This window comes from Aulostomus chinensis, chromosome 16 (assembly GCF_037954235.1).
Source record: "Aulostomus chinensis isolate RoL2024-O1b breed Wild chromosome 16, RoL_Achi_v1.0, whole genome shotgun sequence".
NCBI classification, from domain to species: domain Eukaryota; kingdom Metazoa; phylum Chordata; class Actinopteri; order Syngnathiformes; family Aulostomidae; genus Aulostomus; species Aulostomus chinensis.
In genome coordinates this window covers 12,772,903-12,795,416 of record NC_141335.1, presented here as the reverse complement: position 1 = coordinate 12,795,416, position 22,514 = coordinate 12,772,903, and the positions used below count along the sequence as shown (strand labels likewise).

At 41.5% G+C, this 22,514-nt stretch overlaps 3 protein-coding genes across 6 annotated transcripts in view; 2 read left to right on the top strand and 1 right to left on the bottom strand.

Annotated features, from left to right (window-relative positions):
- The first annotated feature begins 1,465 nt into the window (after window positions 1-1,465).
- morn4 (MORN repeat containing 4) lies at window positions 1,466-9,685 on the top strand. Its single transcript, XM_086180241.1, has 6 exons — window positions 1,466-1,509; window positions 1,988-2,105; window positions 3,306-3,379; window positions 5,311-5,425; window positions 5,510-5,619; window positions 5,703-9,685. The coding sequence occupies exons 3-6, from the start codon at window positions 3,313-3,315 to the stop codon at window positions 5,849-5,851; spliced, it is 441 nt and encodes a 146-aa protein (XP_086036367.1). The 5' UTR covers window positions 1,466-1,509; window positions 1,988-2,105; window positions 3,306-3,312; the 3' UTR covers window positions 5,852-9,685.
- A 5,034-nt stretch (window positions 9,686-14,719) lies between these two features.
- st3gal7 (ST3 beta-galactoside alpha-2,3-sialyltransferase 7) lies at window positions 14,720-18,287 on the top strand. 2 transcript variants are annotated; one of them, XM_086180915.1, is made up of 8 exons: window positions 14,720-14,835; window positions 14,967-15,126; window positions 15,214-15,340; window positions 15,407-15,756; window positions 15,871-16,057; window positions 16,158-16,298; window positions 17,397-17,546; window positions 17,642-18,285. In XM_086180915.1, exons 2-8 carry the CDS (start codon window positions 14,978-14,980, stop codon window positions 17,726-17,728), a joined length of 1,191 nt encoding a protein of 396 aa, XP_086037041.1. In that variant the 5' UTR covers window positions 14,720-14,835; window positions 14,967-14,977; the 3' UTR covers window positions 17,729-18,285. The 2 variants fall into 2 exon arrangements, with proteins under 2 accessions (XP_086037041.1, XP_086037042.1); XM_086180916.1 differs by having other exon boundaries at window positions 14,726-14,824; window positions 17,642-18,287.
- Window positions 17,887-22,514, bottom strand: part of hps1 (HPS1 biogenesis of lysosomal organelles complex 3 subunit 1) — a 9,724-nt gene continuing 5,096 nt past the window's right edge. Inside the window, exons 7-18 of one of the 3 annotated variants that reach the window (XM_086180913.1) lie at window positions 22,510-22,514; window positions 22,353-22,425; window positions 22,206-22,261; window positions 21,958-22,125; window positions 21,508-21,687; window positions 20,717-20,793; window positions 20,499-20,636; window positions 20,289-20,353; window positions 20,010-20,155; window positions 19,677-19,790; window positions 18,971-19,053; window positions 17,887-18,867 (exon numbers count right to left, since the gene is read on the bottom strand). The exon at window positions 22,510-22,514 is cut by the window's right edge and continues 98 nt beyond it. In XM_086180913.1, the coding sequence (XP_086037039.1) occupies window positions 18,705-18,867; window positions 18,971-19,053; window positions 19,677-19,790; window positions 20,010-20,155; window positions 20,289-20,353; window positions 20,499-20,636; window positions 20,717-20,793; window positions 21,508-21,687; window positions 21,958-22,125; window positions 22,206-22,261; window positions 22,353-22,425; window positions 22,510-22,514 (1,268 nt within the window). In that variant the 3' untranslated portion in view covers window positions 17,887-18,704. Of the gene's footprint in view, window positions 18,868-18,970; window positions 19,054-19,676; window positions 19,791-20,009; window positions 20,156-20,288; window positions 20,354-20,498; window positions 20,637-20,716; window positions 20,794-21,507; window positions 21,688-21,957; window positions 22,126-22,205; window positions 22,262-22,352; window positions 22,426-22,509 lie in introns of those variants that run through there. The other 2 variants (XM_086180912.1, XM_086180914.1) reach the window with 2 other exon arrangements.

The following is a 22,514-nucleotide window of genomic DNA, read 5'->3' as shown; positions in this document are numbered from 1 at the left end:
TCACAGCAAGACGGTTCTGGGTTCGAGTCCCGGCTTGGGCACGAGATCTTTCTCCTGTGTCTGCGTGGGTTCTCTTGGGTACTCCAGCTTCTTCCCACCATCCAAAAACATGCAATTGGGGATGAGGCTGATTGATACTCTAAATTGACCATAGGTATGAATGTGAGTGTGAATGGTTGTTTGTCTCTCTACGATGGACTGGCGACCTGTCCAGGGTGAACCCCGCCTCTTGCCCGTTGATGCTGGGATAGGCTCCAGCCCCCCTGCGACCCTTAATGTGTAGGAATAAGTGGAAGATGACAATGGATGGATGGAAATTTAAAAAAAAATTAACGTCTCTTTCCCCCCACTATGTAAAATGTGTCACACAAGAGGAGACAATCATACAGGCTTTTTGGGAATGTGAGAATATTGATAACGGTTAGTTAGAAATTCAAAATTGGTCAGCCAACACCTGTAAAATCAAAATTAGATTCACAGCTCCTGAACTGTATCTTCCAAGTAACAAATACACTGCAATATCCTATAAGACAGAGGGTTCTTACCTCCTCCTTGGTATACAAAAAATTAATTTCGAAGTGTTGGAAGGACACAGAGGTCCCATTGCTGCAGAAGGAATAAATAAAGTATTACTTAAACATTGAAAAATTAATGTACAAAGACCGCACTAAATGACAACAATTTCATAAAGTATGGCAGGACATCTCCGAAGCTTTGCAAACTTAATGGCTAATGAAGGACTAGATATGACCATGACTGCGAGAACCAAGTGTGTGTGGAATGATGGGCGTACTGTAAGTGTATCTGTGCGTGTGTGTGTGTGTGTATGCGTGTGTGTGTTATTTGTGTAGGTGATTGGGAAAGGATGAATGATGAACATGGATGAGTGGGAGAAAATGGTAAATTTGAATGAGTGGGGAGTGAATGTGGAGATGGGTATATGTATATATGTTGGTACGTAGGTGTATAAGCTTGAGTATGAATGTGTGTGAGTGTGTGTGTGTGTGTGTAGAGTATAGGTATGCTGTTACTAGTAGGAATTAATTTATGTTTTGATTGTGAAAGTATATGGCATGCTGGTACATTACATCTTGATGAAAACAATAAAAATAATTATAACAAAAAAAGATTCTCATGTTGAGCCAAAACATCAACCTCCTTCCAAAACTTTCAGTGTTAATTTCTGTACAACGTTTCAATCATGTTACGTTCAAGTCTTCTGGTCTAAATGATGAAAAAGCATTACTGAAATGTGTTCTTATGTCCTTTTGATATGTCACCCTTGTGAGATGGGAGTCTAAATCCTGAGACGTGTCAGTGGTTTTGGCTCTTACTCTGCCACAGTAACAATCTATAGAAGCTTTTTTCAGAAATGAATATTTAAACAGATCGCTTCATCCATGAATAGCCTATATAACCCTCTGACATTTTGTCAGATTTAAGCTAAAAGGCACTTGCCCTGTGACAAACGCAGATGCCGACGATGGTGGCAGCACGTGGAGTTGGCTGGTAAAGTAAGAATGAGAATATATTAAGACTAATGGCCTTTTTTTATTAACTAAAATCCATACTTCAGATGCAGAGTTACATTCTACACATAAAACGAATGTAGCCCAGAGTGAATCCAATAAAACTGCTGAGTTTTCCACGACGCCTCAGAAGTGGGCCTTTTATAAATATATATCTCCGGATGAAAGCACACGACCAATAATGAGCTGGTAATGAAACAGCGCGGCGGTTAGGCTGCAATGATACTGGTGTGATGCTGCATTCATGTGCTGTCGGACTGATTGCTATCATACGATCAAGCCTATGAACAGGGCTTTAACGTACGTAAGAACACTGCAAACAAGTAAATATTGTTTACCGGTAGAAATATTCATCTACATACCAAAACTGAGTGTTAATAGCATGTCATGCAATCTGATTCAAGAACTGTTGTAGCCTAGTTTTAATCAAGTGCACCTGTCGGTTTGCTTTCGGATAGAGGAGGCTACACCTGAATGCGACATACGTTTCCCAGCCGGTATTCTCATATTGTTACGCCTCTCCTTCGCTCCTGTACGGTGATTCCATGCTTCAGAGACGACAAACGTAGCGTTCAGGTAAAATAATAGCATTTCTTAGGTAGCCTAGATATTCCTTTGTGCTGCCTCAGGTGACCTTCGGTTTACATGCGATATTCAGCAACATGTATCCAGCGACTGCACGGATCAAAATATACTGACAGCCATTCACAAGTTGGATATTTACAGTAAGGTTCTAGTCTGCCTTGGTGATGAATTGAGTAAATTTACACCTGACTGCCATTCTGACAGTAGCGAGACCACCAGCAGTACCATCATTGTGAAATGGTCTCCAGGCGACAGGCTTTTGTTTATGTCTGCAGTCATGCTCCTCTCACGCTTATTGAGGGTTTCTTTTTTTTTTTTTTTTTACATCATCAACATCATCATCATCATCGTTATCATCACCAAACAATACAACTGGAAACCACACATTGCAAGATCAATAATAGAGACATAGCAACTACACTAATAGGCATTCATTTCCACGCTATTTAGCCGTCCTCTGTTTTGAAGCAACTGTAAATGTTGCCAAATGATTCTTTTATTGATTATTTGAAGAAATCAAACACAGGCTGTATTGTTCTCATCCTATAAATCTCTTCATACGAACCATATATCTGCCTTGGTGTGGTTCTGTGAAGAGACACTTCTATTTGTTTCATGGATGCTGACAACAGTTTCATAATCCCGTTAGGGAAACTTCTCGCTTCCCTCTGCAGTGAGTTCAGAGGTCGTAGAGTGGCTCAGGAGTTCCTAGAAATGCACCAATTCACATTTTTCTGATTAGATTTACAACCGCTGATACTGATTCTCATTGCAAAGCCTTGTTTTGTTAAATATTATCTTTTTTCTTAAAATTTTTCAAGGTTACATCAGAAAGCTGTGGAAAATTGTACATCACTTATAAGTAAAAGTGCAAAAATATACAGAAATTGATTAAATTTAGATGTAACTCAAAGCAGTGTATTTAAACCGTATGCATGGATAGCTGACACGTCTCGTGCTATGTTGCAGCAGGGTTCACAGTCCATTGCAAACTATGGAATGTGATCTGGATCAGTGTTAGGATTGTTGCATTCATCTCAATATCTCATATGTGAACAAATCAATTGTTCCTAATCCCATTTCCACCAGTTTCATCAAAGGCGTCTCACGAGATCAGACACTGAGACATACATCTCAGAGTTCCACATATGTCCTCTCAACTTTTACAATTTTTGTATTTATTGTATACAGGGCTGACATGACTCTGACCAGAGGATCTTTCACCTACGCCAGTGGAGAGGAGTACCATGGCGAGTGGAAAGAAGGTAGGCTACTCTTGAGTGTTTCCGTATTATTTAGGAGCTTTGGGAACAACAGGGAGAGAGAGGAAACAGCTTTGCTTTTGTCTTTATGAAGCAGTGTGAATGTATTTATGACAGCGATGTTGTCAAAAGTGTCACCTGTGGTAAAGTTTATTATGATGCTGCTCTAATTCTCTTTCTGGGTCTCTCACTTACACACACTTACATAGTGATGCCGTGCCAGTGACATGCAAGCTCAAGCTATTTAGTCAAATCCCCATTAGCCAGTACTGGTAACCCATGACGAACCCAGCCAGATTTACCAGCTCTGGCTTTGTCAAATCTTCTGGATTAGACTTGGGACCTGTTTGGGAAATCTTAAAAGGGTCTAGCTGCTGTTGGGAAAGCAAGTCATTGGAAAATACTAGAACCAGGGAAATCTAAAGAATTTTATTTTGTAATTTACATTTGGGATTGCTGAAAGGTAATTTTAACTGCTACTGTATCCCTTAACCACCACCCAGGTTCCCACTGCGGCAGATGAAAGTATAAACCATAAAAACTTGTAGGTGTGAGTCCTCTGACATGATTATAAGCTGTAGTCATGGATCACACACTGTTAGCAAAGGAATGCAAGAACATTCCTCGACTGTTTTCACAGTCTGGATCTTAAAGTAGAAATCCCTGCTAAATATCTGCTGGATTAGAGTACCGTAATGCCCACCACACAGGAGGCAGATGGTACTCCTAATTCTGAGGTAAACCGTTAGCTGACAGAAAAGGAGGGGTGGGGATATTTAAATCCAAGCACATATGGACTCATGATGGGTTCTGGCTCTATGATACGATATAAAAACCTGAGTGGCATTGCAAGGTCAAATCATGCTCGACTGGTCATGCCTTTATGGTACGTTACATTATTATGAGAGCATGTGGTGATAAATATGCTGTACCTGAATCTGTGACAGCTCTCATCATCTGTTTGGAGTTTTCAGCCTTTGCTAGAGCTGCGCAACGTACTACACACATGCTTTTAAGTTGAAGTGCAGATACAGTGCAAAAGAAAGACCAATTCCACTTCTTTACCAATGTAAAAGTGAAAGGTTCAGTTGCTGAAATGTATTCTAAGTGCAATGGATACCACTGAAGGACATTTCTGTTGGTTGTTTTTATGCAAAGCGAATTGAAACTCGCATAAATGGTTAGGGTTAGGCTGGTAGTAAAAAGGCAGGTTCTAGATTGGTTGGGGCTGAGGCATAACCCATCAAGTCAACTGAAGACAGCTGAACATCAGACTGGTACATGCCCAAGGGACGATGACGTAGCATTGCAGCATTCACCTGTTTCCCTAGCAACACAGAACATATAAGAGAGAATAATCACCATCTTGACGCCCTCTCCCGCGCTGTCTAACCCCGCCCTGGAGTACAAAGTTTTCACATGGCATGGTATCACATGGCACCGTGTAATTTTTGATTGGGGGGGGTGGGGGGGGTACATTTCACAACATGACTTACACAAATGGGCCATCCACACCCAAACTGCCACACAAGCACCTCCGTTTCCCCCAATTTAATCAGAAACGAGCCTTCGGCTGCTTAGCATAATGGGTATGTGGTTGTAGGTGGGTAAGGGTTCTATAATGGAGAGGACAATTCCTTTGGGTGGAGGTTTACGTGTATGTGCAGATTTGGATGGTGGCAGAGGCGATCCATGATCAGGTCACACAAGGATGTAAGATAATGATAACAGTAATTATGACAATAAGAATTATCATCATACTCAAAAGCATGAAAGCATTTCTGTGATAAAATGTAGGAAGTAAAAGTAAAAAGTCGATTGAATAATTATCGACGTAAAGTACAGATTCCTTGAAAACTCAATAAAGAAGTATTTTTCTATTATAACCTCCACCTCTGGCCATAAACAGACGAATGGTATGTGTGATGTTTCAGGTCGGAGGCATGGTGTTGGCCAGCTCAAGTTTCAGGATGGAACCTGTTACACAGGCCAGTTTGAGAATGGACTCTTCCATGGCTCTGGCGTTCTGCTATTTACAGATGGATCCAGGTGTGCAGAAAGAATTTTCCATTTTGTACTCATTGTAAATCCCACTGGGCCTTTATTAACCTTGCTGGTTTTTCTCCATGGAAGGTACGAAGGAGAGTTTGCACATGGAAAGTTTCAAGGCACAGGAATCTTCAGTCGGTTTGATGGCATGAAGTTTGAAGGAGAATTCAAAGACGGGCGTGTTGAGGGATATGGTAAGTCTGTGACATTACTACAGTTATTATGATGTAAATATTGTCCACGTGTGGTTAAACAGTGTTTCTGTTTCTCCCTCCAGGGCTTTTGACTTTCCCACATGGAGCTCATGGCTTCCCACGTAATGAGGGCTTGTTTCAAAACCACAAGCTACAGAGGAGAGAGAAGTGTCCAGGAGTGGTGCAGCGGGCACAGACCTCAGCCACCAACGCTCGCAGTCTGGCGCTCTGACTGTTGCGACCCTAGAGGAGACATGGTCACGATTCCAGCACCTTCCAGGAGGGCCTCAGGGATGTGTACTCATGTACTCCCCTCCAGCTCTTCTTTATGTCTTAATCTTTTTTTCTTGTTATGCATCTTCCTTGCTTTGCCTTCACAGTGACTTGGAATGCACACAAAATCTGACCAAACGATTATTTTATGACTGACTTGAAATGCACAAAACCATGAAGCACACCTTTAACTTCACATTTCATGGAAGCAGCACATTCTGCTCATTCAAAATCTCATGGTCATAAAAGTGTCTTAGTGTTTTGCTCTAGAACTGTAAGCTTTGAAACACCAAACAACTCAGCGTCTTGTTAGCGTTTCACTACACATTTGGTATTTTAAAGAGGTTTGTTTTCCTGCGAGCCGAAGAAGTGTAGTGTTGTCCTGCAAGACAGTTCACAACACTTGCTAATTTATTGGGTACACCTTGATGAAATTATAATTTAGCTATAAAAGCAAGAAATCTCTGTATGTATGACTCTGACTTCATTCACTCAACAAAAACTCATCCAATCATAGCATGCTTGGTAAATGGGCTTAATTTATCTTGCGCTTTTCTGCCTTAGCGGCCCTCAAAGCGTCATCTCATTCACACACATGGTGAAGGCTGCCACGCAAGGTACCAGCCAACTCATCAGGAGCAATTATGGGTCCAGTATCTTGCTCAAGGACACTTCGACATGGTTACCGGGGTTGAGGATCGAACCAGCGACCCTTCGGTTGCGAGACGGCCACTCTACCCCTGAGCCATGCCGCCCACGTGTGCTTTACTGGTGCCTTGAGGAAGTGCAGTGCTTCGTTTAAGAAGATCTGACAGCTTAAGGTGTGAGATGAGAGAATGACTAAAATGACAGATTGACTAAAATCAAAATCCAAACCTGGAGATCAGAGTCAGAGATTATCTGGGAGGATTTGTGACATCACACAAATCATGGATCCACCCCTCAAACAAGCGCCGAACTACGTCGGGCAAGGTTCTCAGTCATCCAGGTCATGGTAGTCTAAGGTGTAGGCAACTGGATTCTTTTAGTATAGAAGATGTTTCACCTCTTATCCAAGAACTGAAGAAGCCTCTTGGTCTTCTTCACCAAAAGAAGTCCAGTTGCCTACGGCTAACCGCAAGACAAGCAATGAACTAGCTCATATGACTGTGCAAATCTCCCAGTCCAACCAACACAGTTCAGTTGCAGTACAAATTACAGCCTCCAAAATGCTGATTAAATGTAGTGACAGCTCTATCAAACAGATTAAACGTTATAATCCTCACAATGTTACAGTTCATTGCAGGGTTTTTGGATTATAGTATCCAGATGTACCTAATAAATCATCAAGTGAGTGTAGAAGTACCTTAAGAATGCTGCAATCCATGATAGCGATATCTAAATTAACACTGCTGTAAACTTGATCATGAAGGAATGCATCATTTCCTTTACAAAGACCAGTATTCACATTTGCCTTAAACACGTTTTGATACATGAGTATGGTTCATGTCCATCTGAAAATCCGATTACACATAGTGCCCTCTCTTTTCCCCTCTCCTCTGAATCACTTGCCCCAAAGTGTCTGTCATGTGAGTGTATTAGGGGTTTAAAGACAGCCTTCACTCAGAGAGACACGTTGCCGAACTGGTGGTGAGTTTCATCACATCCAGCAGCTCTCCTCTTTATCATAAACCTCCAGCTCCCAGAGGAAATCATTGTCGAGGAGATTTAATTCTGCTGGGTAATTCTTGCCAGTTAAATCTGAAAGACCTGGTTAACTAGACGTCCTCAAACTTGAACAAGAGGAATGACTAAATGCATTGTTTTAGGCACATAATTTAGGCAGCTGAAAGACAGAATATCATTAAGAGTATGTAATGCTCTAATGTATGTTTTTGTGAGGTGAATATACTGTATATTTGTTGTGTTCGGACCTATCAAATGCATTGACATACTTGTGTTACATATTAAGTATCTGAACCATTATAAACTATCTGTCGACCATTGTAGCCAATCACAACCGTTCTGTGATTATACTTATATTCAGTCTACTTGAATGTCGTTTGTCTCTGGTTGCCTGCATAGAACCTCAACCAAAGACAATGAAATGATTCTATATACGGAAACCTTGAACAGGTGATGTGATAGTTCTTATAGTGTGCTGCGGAGCACTGGAGTGGCCATACAGAGAAAAAAAAAATACGATTTTTAGCCATAAGTAGAAAAAAGGAATGTGGGCCGAAGATATAACTTATTCTCCTAATTTAAATAATATATTGCTGCATGATAGAACTTGTTCCAACACTGAATCCACAAAACATAACTTGTTCCCTTGATTTATTTGATTTGAGACCACAAGATAGAGCTTAATCAATGAATGTTGGATGTCATCTAATGATTGTGTTGCCATAAATGAATAGATCATGTTACAGCTGGTAACCACAAATTAAAACCATTGGGAAGACAAGTTCCATGTATGTCTTGTGGTCTCAAAATGATTAAATTGAGGGAACAAGTCCATCATGTGACCTTATTTTTCTTTCTCCATATGACAAGGCTATATATATATATATATATATATATATATATTCTGTCCGTGGCTGCTCCAGTGCTCTATACATTGTTTTAAAAAGATAGATCAATAGGACGCATCCATCTGAGGTGTAAAAGCTCTAGAAAAACTAAAGGAAATTAAACTGGGAATTGGCACGATTGTAAATATTCCTGGATTATTGCAGTTACTGATTTTCATTGTTATATTCCATGAAGAAGAAGAAAAAAAATCAATACTCAATATGTGGAGCTCATACTGTTGCTTGCTTTGAATACCCCCCCGTGGTGCATTAGTGTGCTGCAAAGTACAATCGGAAAGATTGAAGATGATGTTAGAGACAGAAATGCAGACCGGTGCATGTTTCACTGCCACCATCCACAATCACATGATAATCATTTAATCTTGGCTGTATGTGCATAGTGTGTTAATGTGCTGTTTATCAAATCATGTGATAGTGTTTTCCTCTCTGGTGTGTTAGAGATGAGCCTTCTGTGGAACTGAACACATCCATTTCCAACTGGAAACAAATGGTGCTTTTAAAACGTGCCTCTCCAGACTTTCATCTGCCTGGAAAATATCATCGCCATGGTTACCTTTTTTTTCCCAGCAACAATTTAATGTTGCTTTGAGGGAAAACTACTGCACAGTATCCTCTCAATGTCCTGGAAGAGGTCTTGAGTGTGTATCACACAGGTGAAAAAGAATTGATGTGTTTAATAAAGCCTTGTGTGGAAACAGTGAATACCACAACACTGGACAAATGTATTTCATTTTGAGACCATAATGCAGCCTTTCCTGTGCATGTTAATACACGATACTAAAACGTTTGCCCCTGTAGGAGGATAAAAATGTTCCTCTGGTTTTGGCTGCTGCATAGCATGAAGCAGAAGCCTCCAGTTGTTATACCATCCCCCTTCTTATTCTGCACCATTTCAGCCCTCAGCAACAGCGCAGCAGCCTTCTGCTTCTACTTCACATGGAATTGAAAACAGCGGTGCTACATCTGTGTAACCTAAGTGCACACATCACACTTCTGTTTATTTCAATGTCCATGTTGCTCATCAGGATGTACTATATTTTCCTGGAACAAGCACATTATTATCATTTAAAGCAATTCATTTATCATTAATATGCATTTTATTTATCTGTGAAACCTTTTATCTGCTAAATCATGTCCTGTTGAGTACTTTGGTTCCTACCTGCTGTTGTTTGACAGGGACCAATGTGAGTGTAACAAACACGAATAACATATTTGGATAAATAAACAGGGTGATCCCAAATGGTACATTAGAGCATTTGTTTTCCTGCTGTGTTGCTTTTGATCGAGAATAAACACGATGTAGCTGCAACACTGACACATCGAAAGATATAGCAGCAAAGGAACACCAAAAATACATATGACAGCACACAGTCAATTAAGTACTTCTAAATGATGATGTCTTGTAATTTTGAATTATTTCACAGAAAATGTTCTACACAGCTCCAGTGACATTAATGTTGGTAAATAACATTTTGGAGAAAAGCGTATAAGACACAGAAACCGGCTGAATGAAGTACACTGACAAATTCCCCCCATCAACATTCCTTATGCTAAGCTAACTAGCAGTCAGCTGGTTTCTGTGTGTCGCAGCTCCCTCATGCAGCACAGAGGAGAGACATGAAGCCGTCTTCTTGCCTGGCTCTAGGGAGGATGAACTCAAAAACAACAGGTTGTGTTCTCTCCTTCAATTTATACGTTTGCATATGTAATCAGCGCTCTCACGCGCAAAGATGATTCAAATGATGGTTAATCCTCATCTGAGTCACTGGTACCAATTATTTCTCACGAATGCGACAGAAAAAGATAAAGTTAAAGAATTTAAATTGAGTTTATAACCTCACTTATTAGTAATGGTGCGCCTTGGTTGTGCGGGCTCATCTCTGTTCTTACTGTGATGATTATAAAACTGATAGTACTGAAATTTTCAGATGACAATGAGAGACGAAATCAGATGATCACAATCAAATCAAAGAGAATGGTTGCCCAGTTTTTCCCTGTGTCTTTAGCAACTGAAGGTTATGTTACAGCTGTAAAAAAAAAAAAAAAAAAGAGTCTAATCCTTCCCTTCTGAACTATGTGCCCAGGATAATATGATGTTGTGTCTCCATTAAAGCCCTTGACATTTGCGCGCGCCGGCCATAGCATCACTGAGGTGTCAAACACATCGCTACCATTGGCCCTGGACTTGCATGTCCCTTTTGTATAACTAAGTTTCCCTAATCTACATTTAAAAACAGCTTCTGTAGATTCATATTCATATTCAGCTTATGGCAGAATTATAGATCAAATATGAAATATCCATTAGATCTTAAAGCCCCTTGGAAGTGAAAGCCTGAGTTTGTCACATGTTCATCTTTGTTCTCCTTAATTCAGTCACATTTGCACTATTCTCCAAGTTCAGACTCATGCCTGAGATGTAGTGGCAACACCCTGTGAAGGCATATGTTTAGAGGCAAGTACACTTCATATAAACGCATATATAGTTCATACAAACTTGCACTGGAAACATAGAATTTGGGAATTTGTGTCATTGAGGTTATAAAGAACATGTTAGCAGCTGTATGGTTTTGTGCTGCACATACAGCCTCTCCCCCAGCTCAGATATAAATCCTTTATATTTATTTAGCTGCACTACCTCAAGCAGGGCTGTGTTCCCTTTCTGTAAGAAAATAGAATTATATAAATGACAGACAATGAAATGAAATGATGTTAAAAAAAAATGTATTAAAGATGCTGCCAATCATCCTACTCTGACCCTGGACTTGATTTTGGCTCTGTGGGCCAACAATGGTCACAGACAGAGCAGTGATTCAACTAAAAAGAGACACTGAAATACAATGTGTCATTATTTGCATATTGTAAAATATGTACATAAACCTGCAGTGATACTAAAAGACTTGTATTATGCTCACAGGTATAAATGTTAGAATTCCAGTACAGGTAGTGACATCATGATGAGCCTCATGGCTCTCCTCTGCTTTCACGTCTTCCAGGCTCCCCCCTCTGCAAGCCCTCCTGCTTTCAGTGTGGAATAAAGGCCACTAGAGACGAGAGTTTAATACAAAAATGATCTCATTCCGTCTCATCATTATCTCTACAAACAAGCAAAACGCATGAAAATCGTACCTGATCTTCAAATTTGACATTGGCTCCATTACCTCCATATAGAGACAAAAAAATTGTCATGTTAAACAGGGAATTTCAAGTCTGAGTAGAAATATTATTCATCACGGTGTCATTACAGCAGATCTTTTTTTGTTGCCACGTGGAATATACACTTATTCATGGACATTAGGGTTCCAACATCTAGCTGTGCACAAACACGTGTGAACACAAAGAGGCAGGCAGCGGAATTTTGCATTTCTGTAATGCATATTAAGATAAGCTTGGCAGCTTCACAAAACCCCCCCCCCCCCCGATGAGTATGGTCTTTTGATCTTCTCTTCCTTTTGTGTAGCTCTGCGATATTATCGGCAGGTCCAGAATCTCCTCACACGCTCCTGTGGAGTGACAAAATATAATCTCGCCTACGAGAGAGAGAGAGAGAGAGAGAGAGAGAGAGAGAGAGAGAGAGAGAGAGAGAGAGAGAGCTCCTGTTGGCCTTTGAAGCAGTGACAAGTAGACCAGCCGATGTTGAGAGCTGGGAAGAGTGGTGATGAAGTAAAAAAAATTAATTAAATCACACTGTTGCCAGGTTAGTTTTATCATTCTAAATATAATTTTCCCTAGGAGTAAACTTAGAGAGAGGGGCACATACCCACACACACACACACACACACACACACACACACACACACACACACACACACACACACAAATGCAATGGGCGGCAAACTCAACACATCATGTCTTTATTGCTACTGAATTTTTCCTGTATGTTACCAGATTGTTACTATAACTCTGGATGAACCGACATTCCTCCAACCTCCATGACACATTCCATCAAAGATTGACAGAAAACATGATTTCTTAGTGGGACCTCTCTTGTCTCCGGTGAAAGGGGGCGGGGGGTTACACGGAGGACATACAGAGGACATGTACACTATCACGTGTAACAGTATCTGCGAAAATGATATACGCATGTAAATAGACGTAAATAGATGCAGGAGTCAGGGATATCCTCCGAGAGAGAGAGGTTATCCGAGGTGTGCTGAGGAGGCAGGTGACTTTCAAGAACATGTTCCTCTTCCTAAGGTCTCATCTAAGTGAAAAGGTCAGGACCGAGCTGTTCCTGAAATGGACTGATATTGAAAGGTGGGAATTATTTCACAAGGAGGTGAGCCATGTTGATCGATCTGATCTGGATCTGAGGGATGTAGTGCTGGTGTCAGGAGTTGAAAAAGAAAACTGCAGACAGCGGGGGATGTCAGGAGTCCGCTAACCTTCCTCAGCTATACTGAGCATATGTACAAGAATCCTCATTCATAACATGACCTGTATTAGAACTACACTTGGTACATTCCAGTTGAGCAAAACCAAAGTCTACTAAAGTTCCTCAACATTTTTTTTTTTTTTACACAAAACAGCTTAGCATCTTGTACAAGCAAAGACTGATGACTATTTGAAACTCTTTGCTCCTGACATCCACTTGCTACTGAGCTCTCCCTGCAGTGTCAATGCTTATGAATAATAGACAATACTGCACATTCAAACCATGTCGGGTGGTATAACATTTAACATACAACCTTATATTTGATCTTATGAAGGAGGGATTTATTGCAGGGTGTATGCATTATCCTCAATATGAAACTTGTCAGTGGTTAGGGTTGTGTATATGAATAAAATATACGCACAATTAGTAAATGCGATTTATTATCAACATAAACCAATATTTATGTTTACATGATTTTGACCTACACCCCCCGTATGATGTTTATAGGGCAGCGCTAAAAGTGTTGCAAGCCCCAGTGGGTTACTCAAGGTTAAATGAATTACGTAATAGATGCACAGAGCAAGGAGTTACAGACAGCCAGCAGGCTTTGCCCCCTGTGTGTCAGACAAAATAGTGTGTTAAATGTCCTATAGGGTGTAAGAACCCATTTTTGGATAAAACATTTCATGAACACGCACATCATTTATGTCTTTTTTTATTTTTACGTGATTTTAGGCCTCCACCCTGACAACAGCTTCAGGCCAGAAGCATTACTCTATGTTTTGCGCTTACTTGCATCCCATTCTTGTTAATGTGAGATCTCTTTAACACTCAGGGGAATGTCTTCAAGTTTGTCTCAGATATCAACTTGGACTCAAGGAGGAACTGAAAAGGTTTTCGAGGGTCAAATGTTACTTCGCATGAACAACATACTTAAGGAATGCCATGAGGAAATGTATTCAAATAATATAGAGGTCATTGGGACCCCTGAAAAAATATTAGCAGTCAAAGACAGAATATAAAAGGGCTGCAAGTGCACTTCCTGAATGAAATATCAGACATTGTGTTACCCTGACTGTGCATTTGCACTTTGCTGTGAGTATGCATAGGCGGCACGGTGGTGCAGTGGTTAGCACTGCCGCCTCACAGCAAAAAGGTTCCGGGTTCACTTTTTGTATGAGTCTGCATGTTCTCCCTGTTCCTGCGTGGGTTCTCTCTGGGTCCCACAGTCCAAAGACATCAAGAGGGGACGAGGCTGATTGATACTCTAAATTGACTGTAGGTATGAATGTGAGTGTGAATGGTTGTCTGTCTCTATGTGTTGGCCCTGTGATGGACTGGTGACCTGTCCAGGGTGAACCCCGCCTCTCACCTGAAGGCTGCTAGGATAGGCTCCAGCCCCCCCGCAACCCTTAACAGGATAAGCAGTAGAAAATGGATGGATGTGTTTATGCATATATTCATGTGTTTGTACTTTTTATCTTCTTTTCTTCTTCTTTTTTCTAAGCCTCTGTTTCTCTCCGCAGTGCATACACACTAATATTCACATCTACACACCCTTTCAGGCATGTCATTCCCAGGTCATGTGTCGAAGCTGCCTTCATTGTGCGAGCTTCGCTCTGTATACAATCCTCTTAAACAAACTGTGTCGGGGGCTTTCACTATTTGAATAAAGATCTGACCTCTGGCACCATATCTTTCAGGTGTCATTCAATGTTCCTTGATCATCCGCCATTTGCCATTTTTGCCTTGAACAAACTTTTTCCATGATCTTTTCATCTTTATACCACCCCTTCCCTTGATGACGTTTTACAGTTTTATTGGATGCACAGAAAGAGACACACGCACTCACGTATAAGCAATGTGTTAATAGTTAACCGGTGTTATTGAGGGAGGAGGCAGAGTTCAGCGGGCCGGGAAGCAGCAGCAGCAGCCATTTTAGCCTCGATCATGGAGAAGAGGAGAATGGACTTTTAGCTCTCCAAAGGTGACTGAGAGGTATTTATGCTCCTCTGAATGCTTGAGTATAATCTGAAACGATATTGCTTGTCTCCTCAAATACTTTTACTGTGTTGTTATTTTTTCGTTTGTTTGATTGGGTCATTAGTTCAGTCGCGCGTGTTTTTCAGGTGCAGGTGCCATGGTGACGCTGAATCACTTGAGTGAAGAAGAAGACCCACATGACGGCGCTCCAGTGCTGCCTGAGGCTAAAGAGGCTGTAAAACAAACACTAGTCATACACAAGCGAGTCAGTATCAACAGAAACTCCAGGCAATTTTTCCTCACAAGGTACTACACTGCAAGTGCTTGTTTTGTGTGGCACATATTTAATCTAATAAAGTTAGTAAGGTTTTTTGTTTTCTGTGTGATGTGCAGAAAGGAGAATCTCACCTTAAGTCTGTTGCTGCTGGTTGGAGGCTACTCTGCTATTCTGATTCCAGCCTATTTCCCTCCGGATTCATCGACTGCTGTCGGCAACAACTACCAACATCACAAAGATCTGGTATGGATACGCCACCTAACAAACGTATGAGATCATTCTCGTTCTCTTATCTCTTTTTCCGTTTAGCGTTCTTTCCAGATCTTGCTAAACCGCTCAGCCTCCTTGCTGTTGAGACCCTGCCAACCTCGCTGGTGTCTGAACCACCTGAAGCCGCTACCCTGTTCTGCTGGCCTCCTGGACATCCCAGTGTTTGTGCTGCAGGACAAACGTGTACTCTGGGATCTGTCCCCTCCTCTGGGGCTCCAGGGCAGTGAAGAACATCTTGCCTTGGCTCTTGCCTCTCTGCCACAGCCGGGTCTGCCGCCATCGCTGAAGCGAGAGAGCGGCTGCAGGCGATGTGTGGTGGTGGGAAATGGAGGGGTTCTTCATGGGAGCCATCTCGGGTCTCATATAGATCAGTATGACATCATTATCAGGCATGTTTTCATTCCAATAAAATTTGATTTTGCTAGTGTGATTAACTTATTTTGCCCTATAGTACTCTGCATCAACAAAACAGTCACAGATCAATGTTTCACTTTTTTCACCAGGCTGAATAACGCTCCAGTTCCTGGCTTTGAGAGAGATGCTGGTTCCCGTACCACCATCCGGTTGATTTACCCGGAGGGGGCGCCCCACTCGCCACATGAGTACAGAAAGACCTTCATTGTTGCTTTGGTGGTGTTTAAGAGCCTGGATCTGGACTGGCTCACCTCTGTCATCACCAAACAACCTCTGGTAGGTCTACATTACAGAAACAGTGTACATCCCTTGTACAAATACCGGGATTTTATCAACAAACATTTTCTCACAAGCTCTTTGTCTCCTGTATTGTTAGAGCTTCTGGTCCAAATTGTGGTTTTGGAGGGAGGTGGTGGATGACATTCCCTTGAGCCCAGAGAACTTCAGGATCCTCCACCCAGAGATTGTTCACAAGACCGGACAAGTCCTGCAGAACTATGCGCTGACACACAGACAAGTGAGTCTGCATTGTATGGGCACTACTTTGATCAGGGCTGCTTGTTTATTCCCCCTGATGGAGAGCAACATGGGCCAAAGATGAACCTGTTCAATTTCAGAGCAGGTCTGTTTATGAAAGAGGAAATTAGCATTTCTAACATTGAGTTTGGTTGAGATCAGTTTATTGTCTTGGTGCAGGTACAGCGGGTAAAACAAGCATTGAACTATTATATAATTATATAATTTTCACCAGCTGTTGGTAACGACCCATGCAACCCATACATGCAAAGAAACCATACCTTAGACGTCCATATATAGGTTACTAAAATGGAATGGCACAGGGAAAAGTACTGAACACACTGACTTCAGTTTATCTAATACTTCATACAAAAGGCTTGGTTGGTAATAACAGCTTCAAGACTCCTCCTGTATGAAGAAACTAGTTGCATGCATTGCTCAGGTGTGATTTTGGCCCATTCTTCCGCACAAACAGTCTTCAAATCCTGAAGGTTCTGTGGGCCTCTCCTATGAACTCTGATCTTTAGTTCTGTCCATAGATTTGCGATTGGATTCAAGTCAGGTGACTGGCTGGGCCATTCCAGCAGCTTTATTTTGTTTCTCTGAAACCAAGGGAGGGTTTCCTTGGCTGTGTTTGGGACCGTTGTCTTGCTGAAAAGTCCACCCTCGGTCCATTTTCATCATTCTGGTAGATGGCAGCAGATTTATTATTTCAGTTGTTTTTCCATCAAAAATGTCAAACATTTGCTGGTTCCAGGCACTTGAATATGAGGATTTGCTGCTGTCTTGTCATTTATTACCAAAAAACACTTTGGGGGGGGGGGGCAGAGGGGGGGGTAGACAGTTGGGTGGACAAAAGAAGCTATTTGAACACCAGTACTTTTTATTGACATTTGATGGACTTTTGAAAAGATATGATAGAGACAGAAAATAAAGTTATGCAAATGCAACCTTCAGTTCAAGAGGTCAAAGTGATAATTTATTCCTCTGCTAACCTTCATGAAAATGCTATGAGTTGTTTTTGTTCTTTTTTCCTGTGGTGTTTTTACTGCTTGTACAAACAGATGAATACCCTTTTATCTCCTCAAATCACAAATAGATGCTGCCAACACTCGGCGCCAGCGCCGTGGTGATGGCTCTGCAGCTGTGTGACCAGGTGAGCCTAGCGGGCTTTGGTTATGATATGCAGCATCCTCAGGCAAGACTTCACTACTATGAGGCGATACGCATGGACGCCATGAGGGCTCAAGTAAGCTAAGCAAATATTTCAGCTAAGTGGATTATCAGAGGATTGTTCATCTACTTCATGGCTGGATTACTTTCTGAGTTGTTGTATATCTTAAGGTGGTGCACGACGTCAGTGCTGAGAAACTCTTCTTGAGGGATCTGGTGGCTGCTGGAGCTGTGACGGACCTCACAGGAGCATTGTGATCCACATGCACAGACTGACCCTGTTACAGGCCCTCCTCCCCTTCACTCTGGTGTCCTCCATGACTGTGTTCAGCAGGAGAGCTCATGATGAGTGAAGTGTGACCTTTAAAGTGTAGAGTCTTCAGGGCTGTGTTACAGTCCCCGTTGCTCTGTGTATTTTCAGCTCTGGATTCTGTTTTGGGTTTTGTCAGTTGTTTGACGAATTTGTGTTTTCCTTGTTTATGCAATTTTGTCTTATTTATAAATGTACTTTCAACACTTACCATCTTGTACTTCCTATCTTTTGGAGTAGTTTACCTCTGTCTTGCTCGATTATAAATCCTGTCAGGCACAGCCCAGTTCAGCTTCTCCTCTCATCTCCTCTCATGTTCTCCCACCCGTTTCTTGATGTTTCATTAATTTGGATTTAGATTTCATTTTCTTTGTCTGTTTTGTTCAGATGTTCTGTTTTATAACAGTTTTCCTACTTCTTGCTTTTTCAAGTTTGGTCATTTTACCAAATGTTTACTGATTTAGGTTTTGGGTTTATTTACGTACTAATAAATGATCATAATCATTACCAAGTTCCTCTTTTCTTGCTTTCTTCTGCACATGGCTCGCTACCACAAACACGACGGGCTGGATGTGCAGGCAAATGAAACTTTCCGCTGGATTAAACCACATCAACAGCCCAAAAACATCTGAGGGTGTGCATTACTTCTTTAATTAATACCAGAAAGAAGTGATAGAAGCAATATAAAACAAGTGAGTGGCTATTAAATGTGGAGAAAAAAACCACAGTATAACAATACATGACTAATAAATAGACAACAAGGCGAACAGTTCTTCAGAAAATATATCAAAATGTGCAAAAATTAACGAGCAACCAAGTGATTGTGCTTTGTACCAAATAAATAAAGTGAGGAGTAAATCATTTTCCTATTCAAAGGAGTGCAGCCATTGTGTTCAGCCATGCTACACAAATGTGGGAGTGCGTTTAGAGCAGTGGATTGCGAGAAGGCTCCCACAGCTTGCTCGCCAGTTGTCTGCAGTGCTGGAGGATGATGTCACTAGGGATGACCCCCAGGTGAACCGTCAGCAGCTCATAGCACTTAACCACCTCACCCTGGTGATTCTTACTGTAGTAGCGCAGCAGCTTCCTGCAAGACACACCTCCTTCAGTCCTCTGCAGCTGTCTCTTTAAGGTTTGATAGCATCCATTGATATCAGCCGCAGTTTTATTTTTTTATTTTTTTATTTTACCTGTAGTAGTCCCAGGCAAGCATCCCGATGGGGGCGGAGTCATCAGGTAGGACAGGCATGTCGACAGCCTCTAACTTGTAGCCCTGGGGGGTTAAATCGACCAGTACGTATGATGTTTGGAGATGTTACGACACGACAGATAAAAAAACTGTTTCATGTACTGCTCATTTATAAGATTATGAACTATTTTAGCCTTTGTAGCATTTCTTCCCAGTGACTTGAAGGACAAAAAGCTTCCAAAATACACATTTGTGTTGTGTACATTCATGCAAATCAATTTGGGGAGTTCCATTGTTATTACTCTGAGGACTCACCTGCAGCCATCTCTCTTCTCCCATCTCATTCTAAACAAATCTTAGACACCAAACTTCCCAGGTTCATTTCTATGTATGTTCTGAGGGTTTTGATAGAGTGGTGTGTTTATCCATTCATTATCTATAGAGCATTTATTCCGAAGAACATGGTGGAACTGTATCATTTATGGAAGAGAGGAATCTGGTTTTATTCAACAGTCATATTTCTACTCTGGAAATGTATGCAAATTGTCTATATTTGATTCAATGATAGCTAACTTGCATGTGTAAACATAGTTTAATACACACACACACACACACACACACACACACACGCACGCACACACACACACACACACACACACACACACACACACACACACACACACACACACGACAAGCCAGTAACTTACAGTTTCATTTTCAAACCAGAGAAAGTAGCAGAAGTAGAAGTCTCCATCCCTCAAGGTGACGGTGGAGTAACCCTTTTGGAGGTAGCGCCGCGAGGTGCCGACAAGATTCCACACCTTCAATGTGCCGTAACGAAAAGAGATTTAAATTAAGAAAGATGCCGCTGAATAACAGTTGGAAGAAACACACCAGAGACCTCGGTGGGTCATAAAAAACACTCTCACTAAACTAGACTATTAAATAAATACAAGCTATTGGAAGTTAATAAGCACTTGAAGCGATACAACTTCATCTTTCAACCAGACTAAACTTAAAATGAAACTCGTAAACTTGACCTTGTTTTTGATGAACTGTGCCACCGGTCCTTTCCCGAGCTCAGAAGTTGTGCGTTCTGAGATGCTGAGCGACGGCGCGATCATCTGGCCAGTGGATCGGTCCACACAGATAAAATGGATCAGGCCCGGGAAATCCTCCAGGTAGGTGAGATTCACTGGGTCAAGGTCAAGACGCAGCTGATGGAAGTGTGCTGTAATGTGTGTGAAGTTTATCTTGTCAGGACCATCTCATATTACACATGTAGTTTGGGGTGAAAATGATTTTTCTTCCAGGATATGAAACCATTGTGATGTTTCTCTTGCTTTTCACTAACAGGAAGTCCTTCCAATCGATAAGTTTTTCCCTGTGAGAGACCGACAGTGTGAAATCAGAGTGAGTTATCTGCAGGGCTAAAAAAAAAACCCCAAAAAACAGAGCTACTGTATGTGAAGATTAAACTCAAATGGAAAATATTAGTGTTGAAAGACATCCAGCTGACTGATACACACTGCACCATAGCCTGGGCTCGCTCCTGCAGGCTGGAGGAGAGCCTTCGGGGAACGTTGGCTGCTCCAGAATCAATAAGGAAGCACTGTCGGTAAACGCCACACAGCTGGGTCTTCATGTTCTTACACCATGGGATAAGACTAAAACAAAAACACCCACATGAGTGTCATCCACCAGACAGTTTCAAAAGCTTCTGGCCAGCAGGGGGCGCAAGACTTACTCTTTGTTGAAGCCAGGTCCTCCTCGAGAAAAGGCTCTGTTCTTGAACTCTGTCCAGACGTTTTGTAACTGTGCAGACTGAATGAGAAGGAATACTTCACGGTCAACATTTCTCTTCCTTTTCTTTACAGAAAAATGTGTCTGTTAAACATACGCTATTATATTTTCAGTCTAGTTCTTTTTCTCATTTGGTACATCGAAGTACAAACATGCAGAATTTATGGTGTGCAGAGTATAAAATAAGTTTTAAAACGTTTACACTCAATTGTAAGATTTATGACATTTATTTCTAATATTTAGATGAAGCTTGAATAATACAGGGAGGGAAAAGGATGAATAAAAAGATTATAAATCTGCCATTTCAAAATAAATGTCCCGCAATAATTTATTCTTGATTTGGTTTTCCATCTAAATCAAACCTAATAAAAGATAATATGTATAGAGACATATCTCAAGGAAAAATTAAGCAAATATTATAAATGTCACATGCTGGAACATTAATGACAAAACAACATTCTGAGTTCACAAACGTGACCTTTGTCCTCTTCGAGATCGACGTCAGCACTTTTTCATTTCACCCTGTTAAATGTTGATATGTAATTTCTGAGATTCAATACTTCAGTTTTAGCCAAATCAAATTTTGTGGACTCAATGTGGTATTTGACCGCCTGAATTTCATCAGTTCATACTTAAATCCAGCTAAATATTTGCGGCTAATCAGAAGATTTCCCGTTTGAGGTGTTCCTACATTCGCCTCTTTCACACCAGCAGAGACACAAACCAAAACCCCACCTGAACCTCACTGGCCCCAAGCGCTTTGATGAATTTGTCCAGTTTGCCTCTGATGTCGTGTATGGTTGGTTGGCCTCTAGTAGCGGAGGAACCTTCCTGTCCTTCACTCAAACGTTTCTCCAGCTTAGCGAAAGCCTCCAAGAACGTGTAGACGGACATGGCCACGGCGCTGGTGGGGATCTGACAGCAGGAAATACACCAAAGGTGGTTCTAGAACGCTGCATTTTTACATCCATCCATCCATTTTCTACTGCTTATCCTGTTAAGGGTCCCGGGGGTGGAGTCTATCCCAGCAGCCTTCGGGTGAGAGGTGGGGTTCACCCTGGACAGGTCACCAGTCCATCACAGGGCCGACACATAGAGACAGACAACCATTCACACTCACAGTCACACCTACAGTCAATTTGCATTTTCATATTATAGGTAAAAATACATTGGTGACTTTCAAACCTTCGTTAGCAGCACCAGCGTGATGCCGGGCCAGAGGGGGAGACAGTACATGGAGTGAGGCATCATGGGATAGAGCCCCTCCTTGTGTGAGACTTCTAAGAAAACCCTGCAGGGGGTTGAGGGGTCAGGTGAAGGAACCTCCAGCGTCTGTAAACTGTCCTCCGCCATCTGAAGACAGCATGATTTTGTCCAGTTGTGGATTATGGATTGTTTTGTAAAGAAATTAAGATATTGAAATTGAATCTGACCTGAATATCTGGGTCAACAAACTCAAACACAGGAGTACCATCTCTTGTTGGCCTTTCTGGTGAACAGAGTTGGTAAAAGAAGTTTAAATGGTGAAGTCAACGTTAGCTATAATAAAACAATATATAAACAGGATTAAAAGAATCCACCTGAACTGCTCGTCGGGGAAGGCTCTGGAGTATAAAAACTTTCAGGACCAGAACCAGATGTACTTTCAATATCCTTCACATAAAACACACAAGAGACATTATATATTCAGAAACATGAAAATGATGTTGTTCAGTGGGAGACATCAGTCTCTCTTACTTCAG

What these genes read in the sequence shown, in the direction of transcription:
- morn4 (XM_086180241.1), top strand. Translation starts at nt 3,313, where the DNA reads ATGACTCTGACCAGAGGATCTTTCACCTACGCCAGTGGAGAGGAGTAC. An exon ending in CCATGGCGAGTGGAAAGAAG is followed by an intron (nt 3,380 to 5,310) that starts GTAGGCTACTCT and finishes GTGATGTTTCAG; the next exon opens with GTCGGAGGCATGGTGTTGGC. An exon ending in CTATTTACAGATGGATCCAG is followed by an intron (nt 5,426 to 5,509) that starts GTGTGCAGAAAG and finishes TCTCCATGGAAG; the next exon opens with GTACGAAGGAGAGTTTGCAC.
- st3gal7 (XM_086180916.1), top strand. Translation starts at nt 14,978, where the DNA reads ATGGTGACGCTGAATCACTTGAGTGAAGAAGAAGACCCACATGACGGC. An exon ending in TCATCACCAAACAACCTCTG is followed by an intron (nt 16,058 to 16,157) that starts GTAGGTCTACAT and finishes CTGTATTGTTAG; the next exon opens with AGCTTCTGGTCCAAATTGTG. An exon ending in TGGACGCCATGAGGGCTCAA is followed by an intron (nt 17,547 to 17,641) that starts GTAAGCTAAGCA and finishes GTATATCTTAAG; the next exon opens with GTGGTGCACGACGTCAGTGC.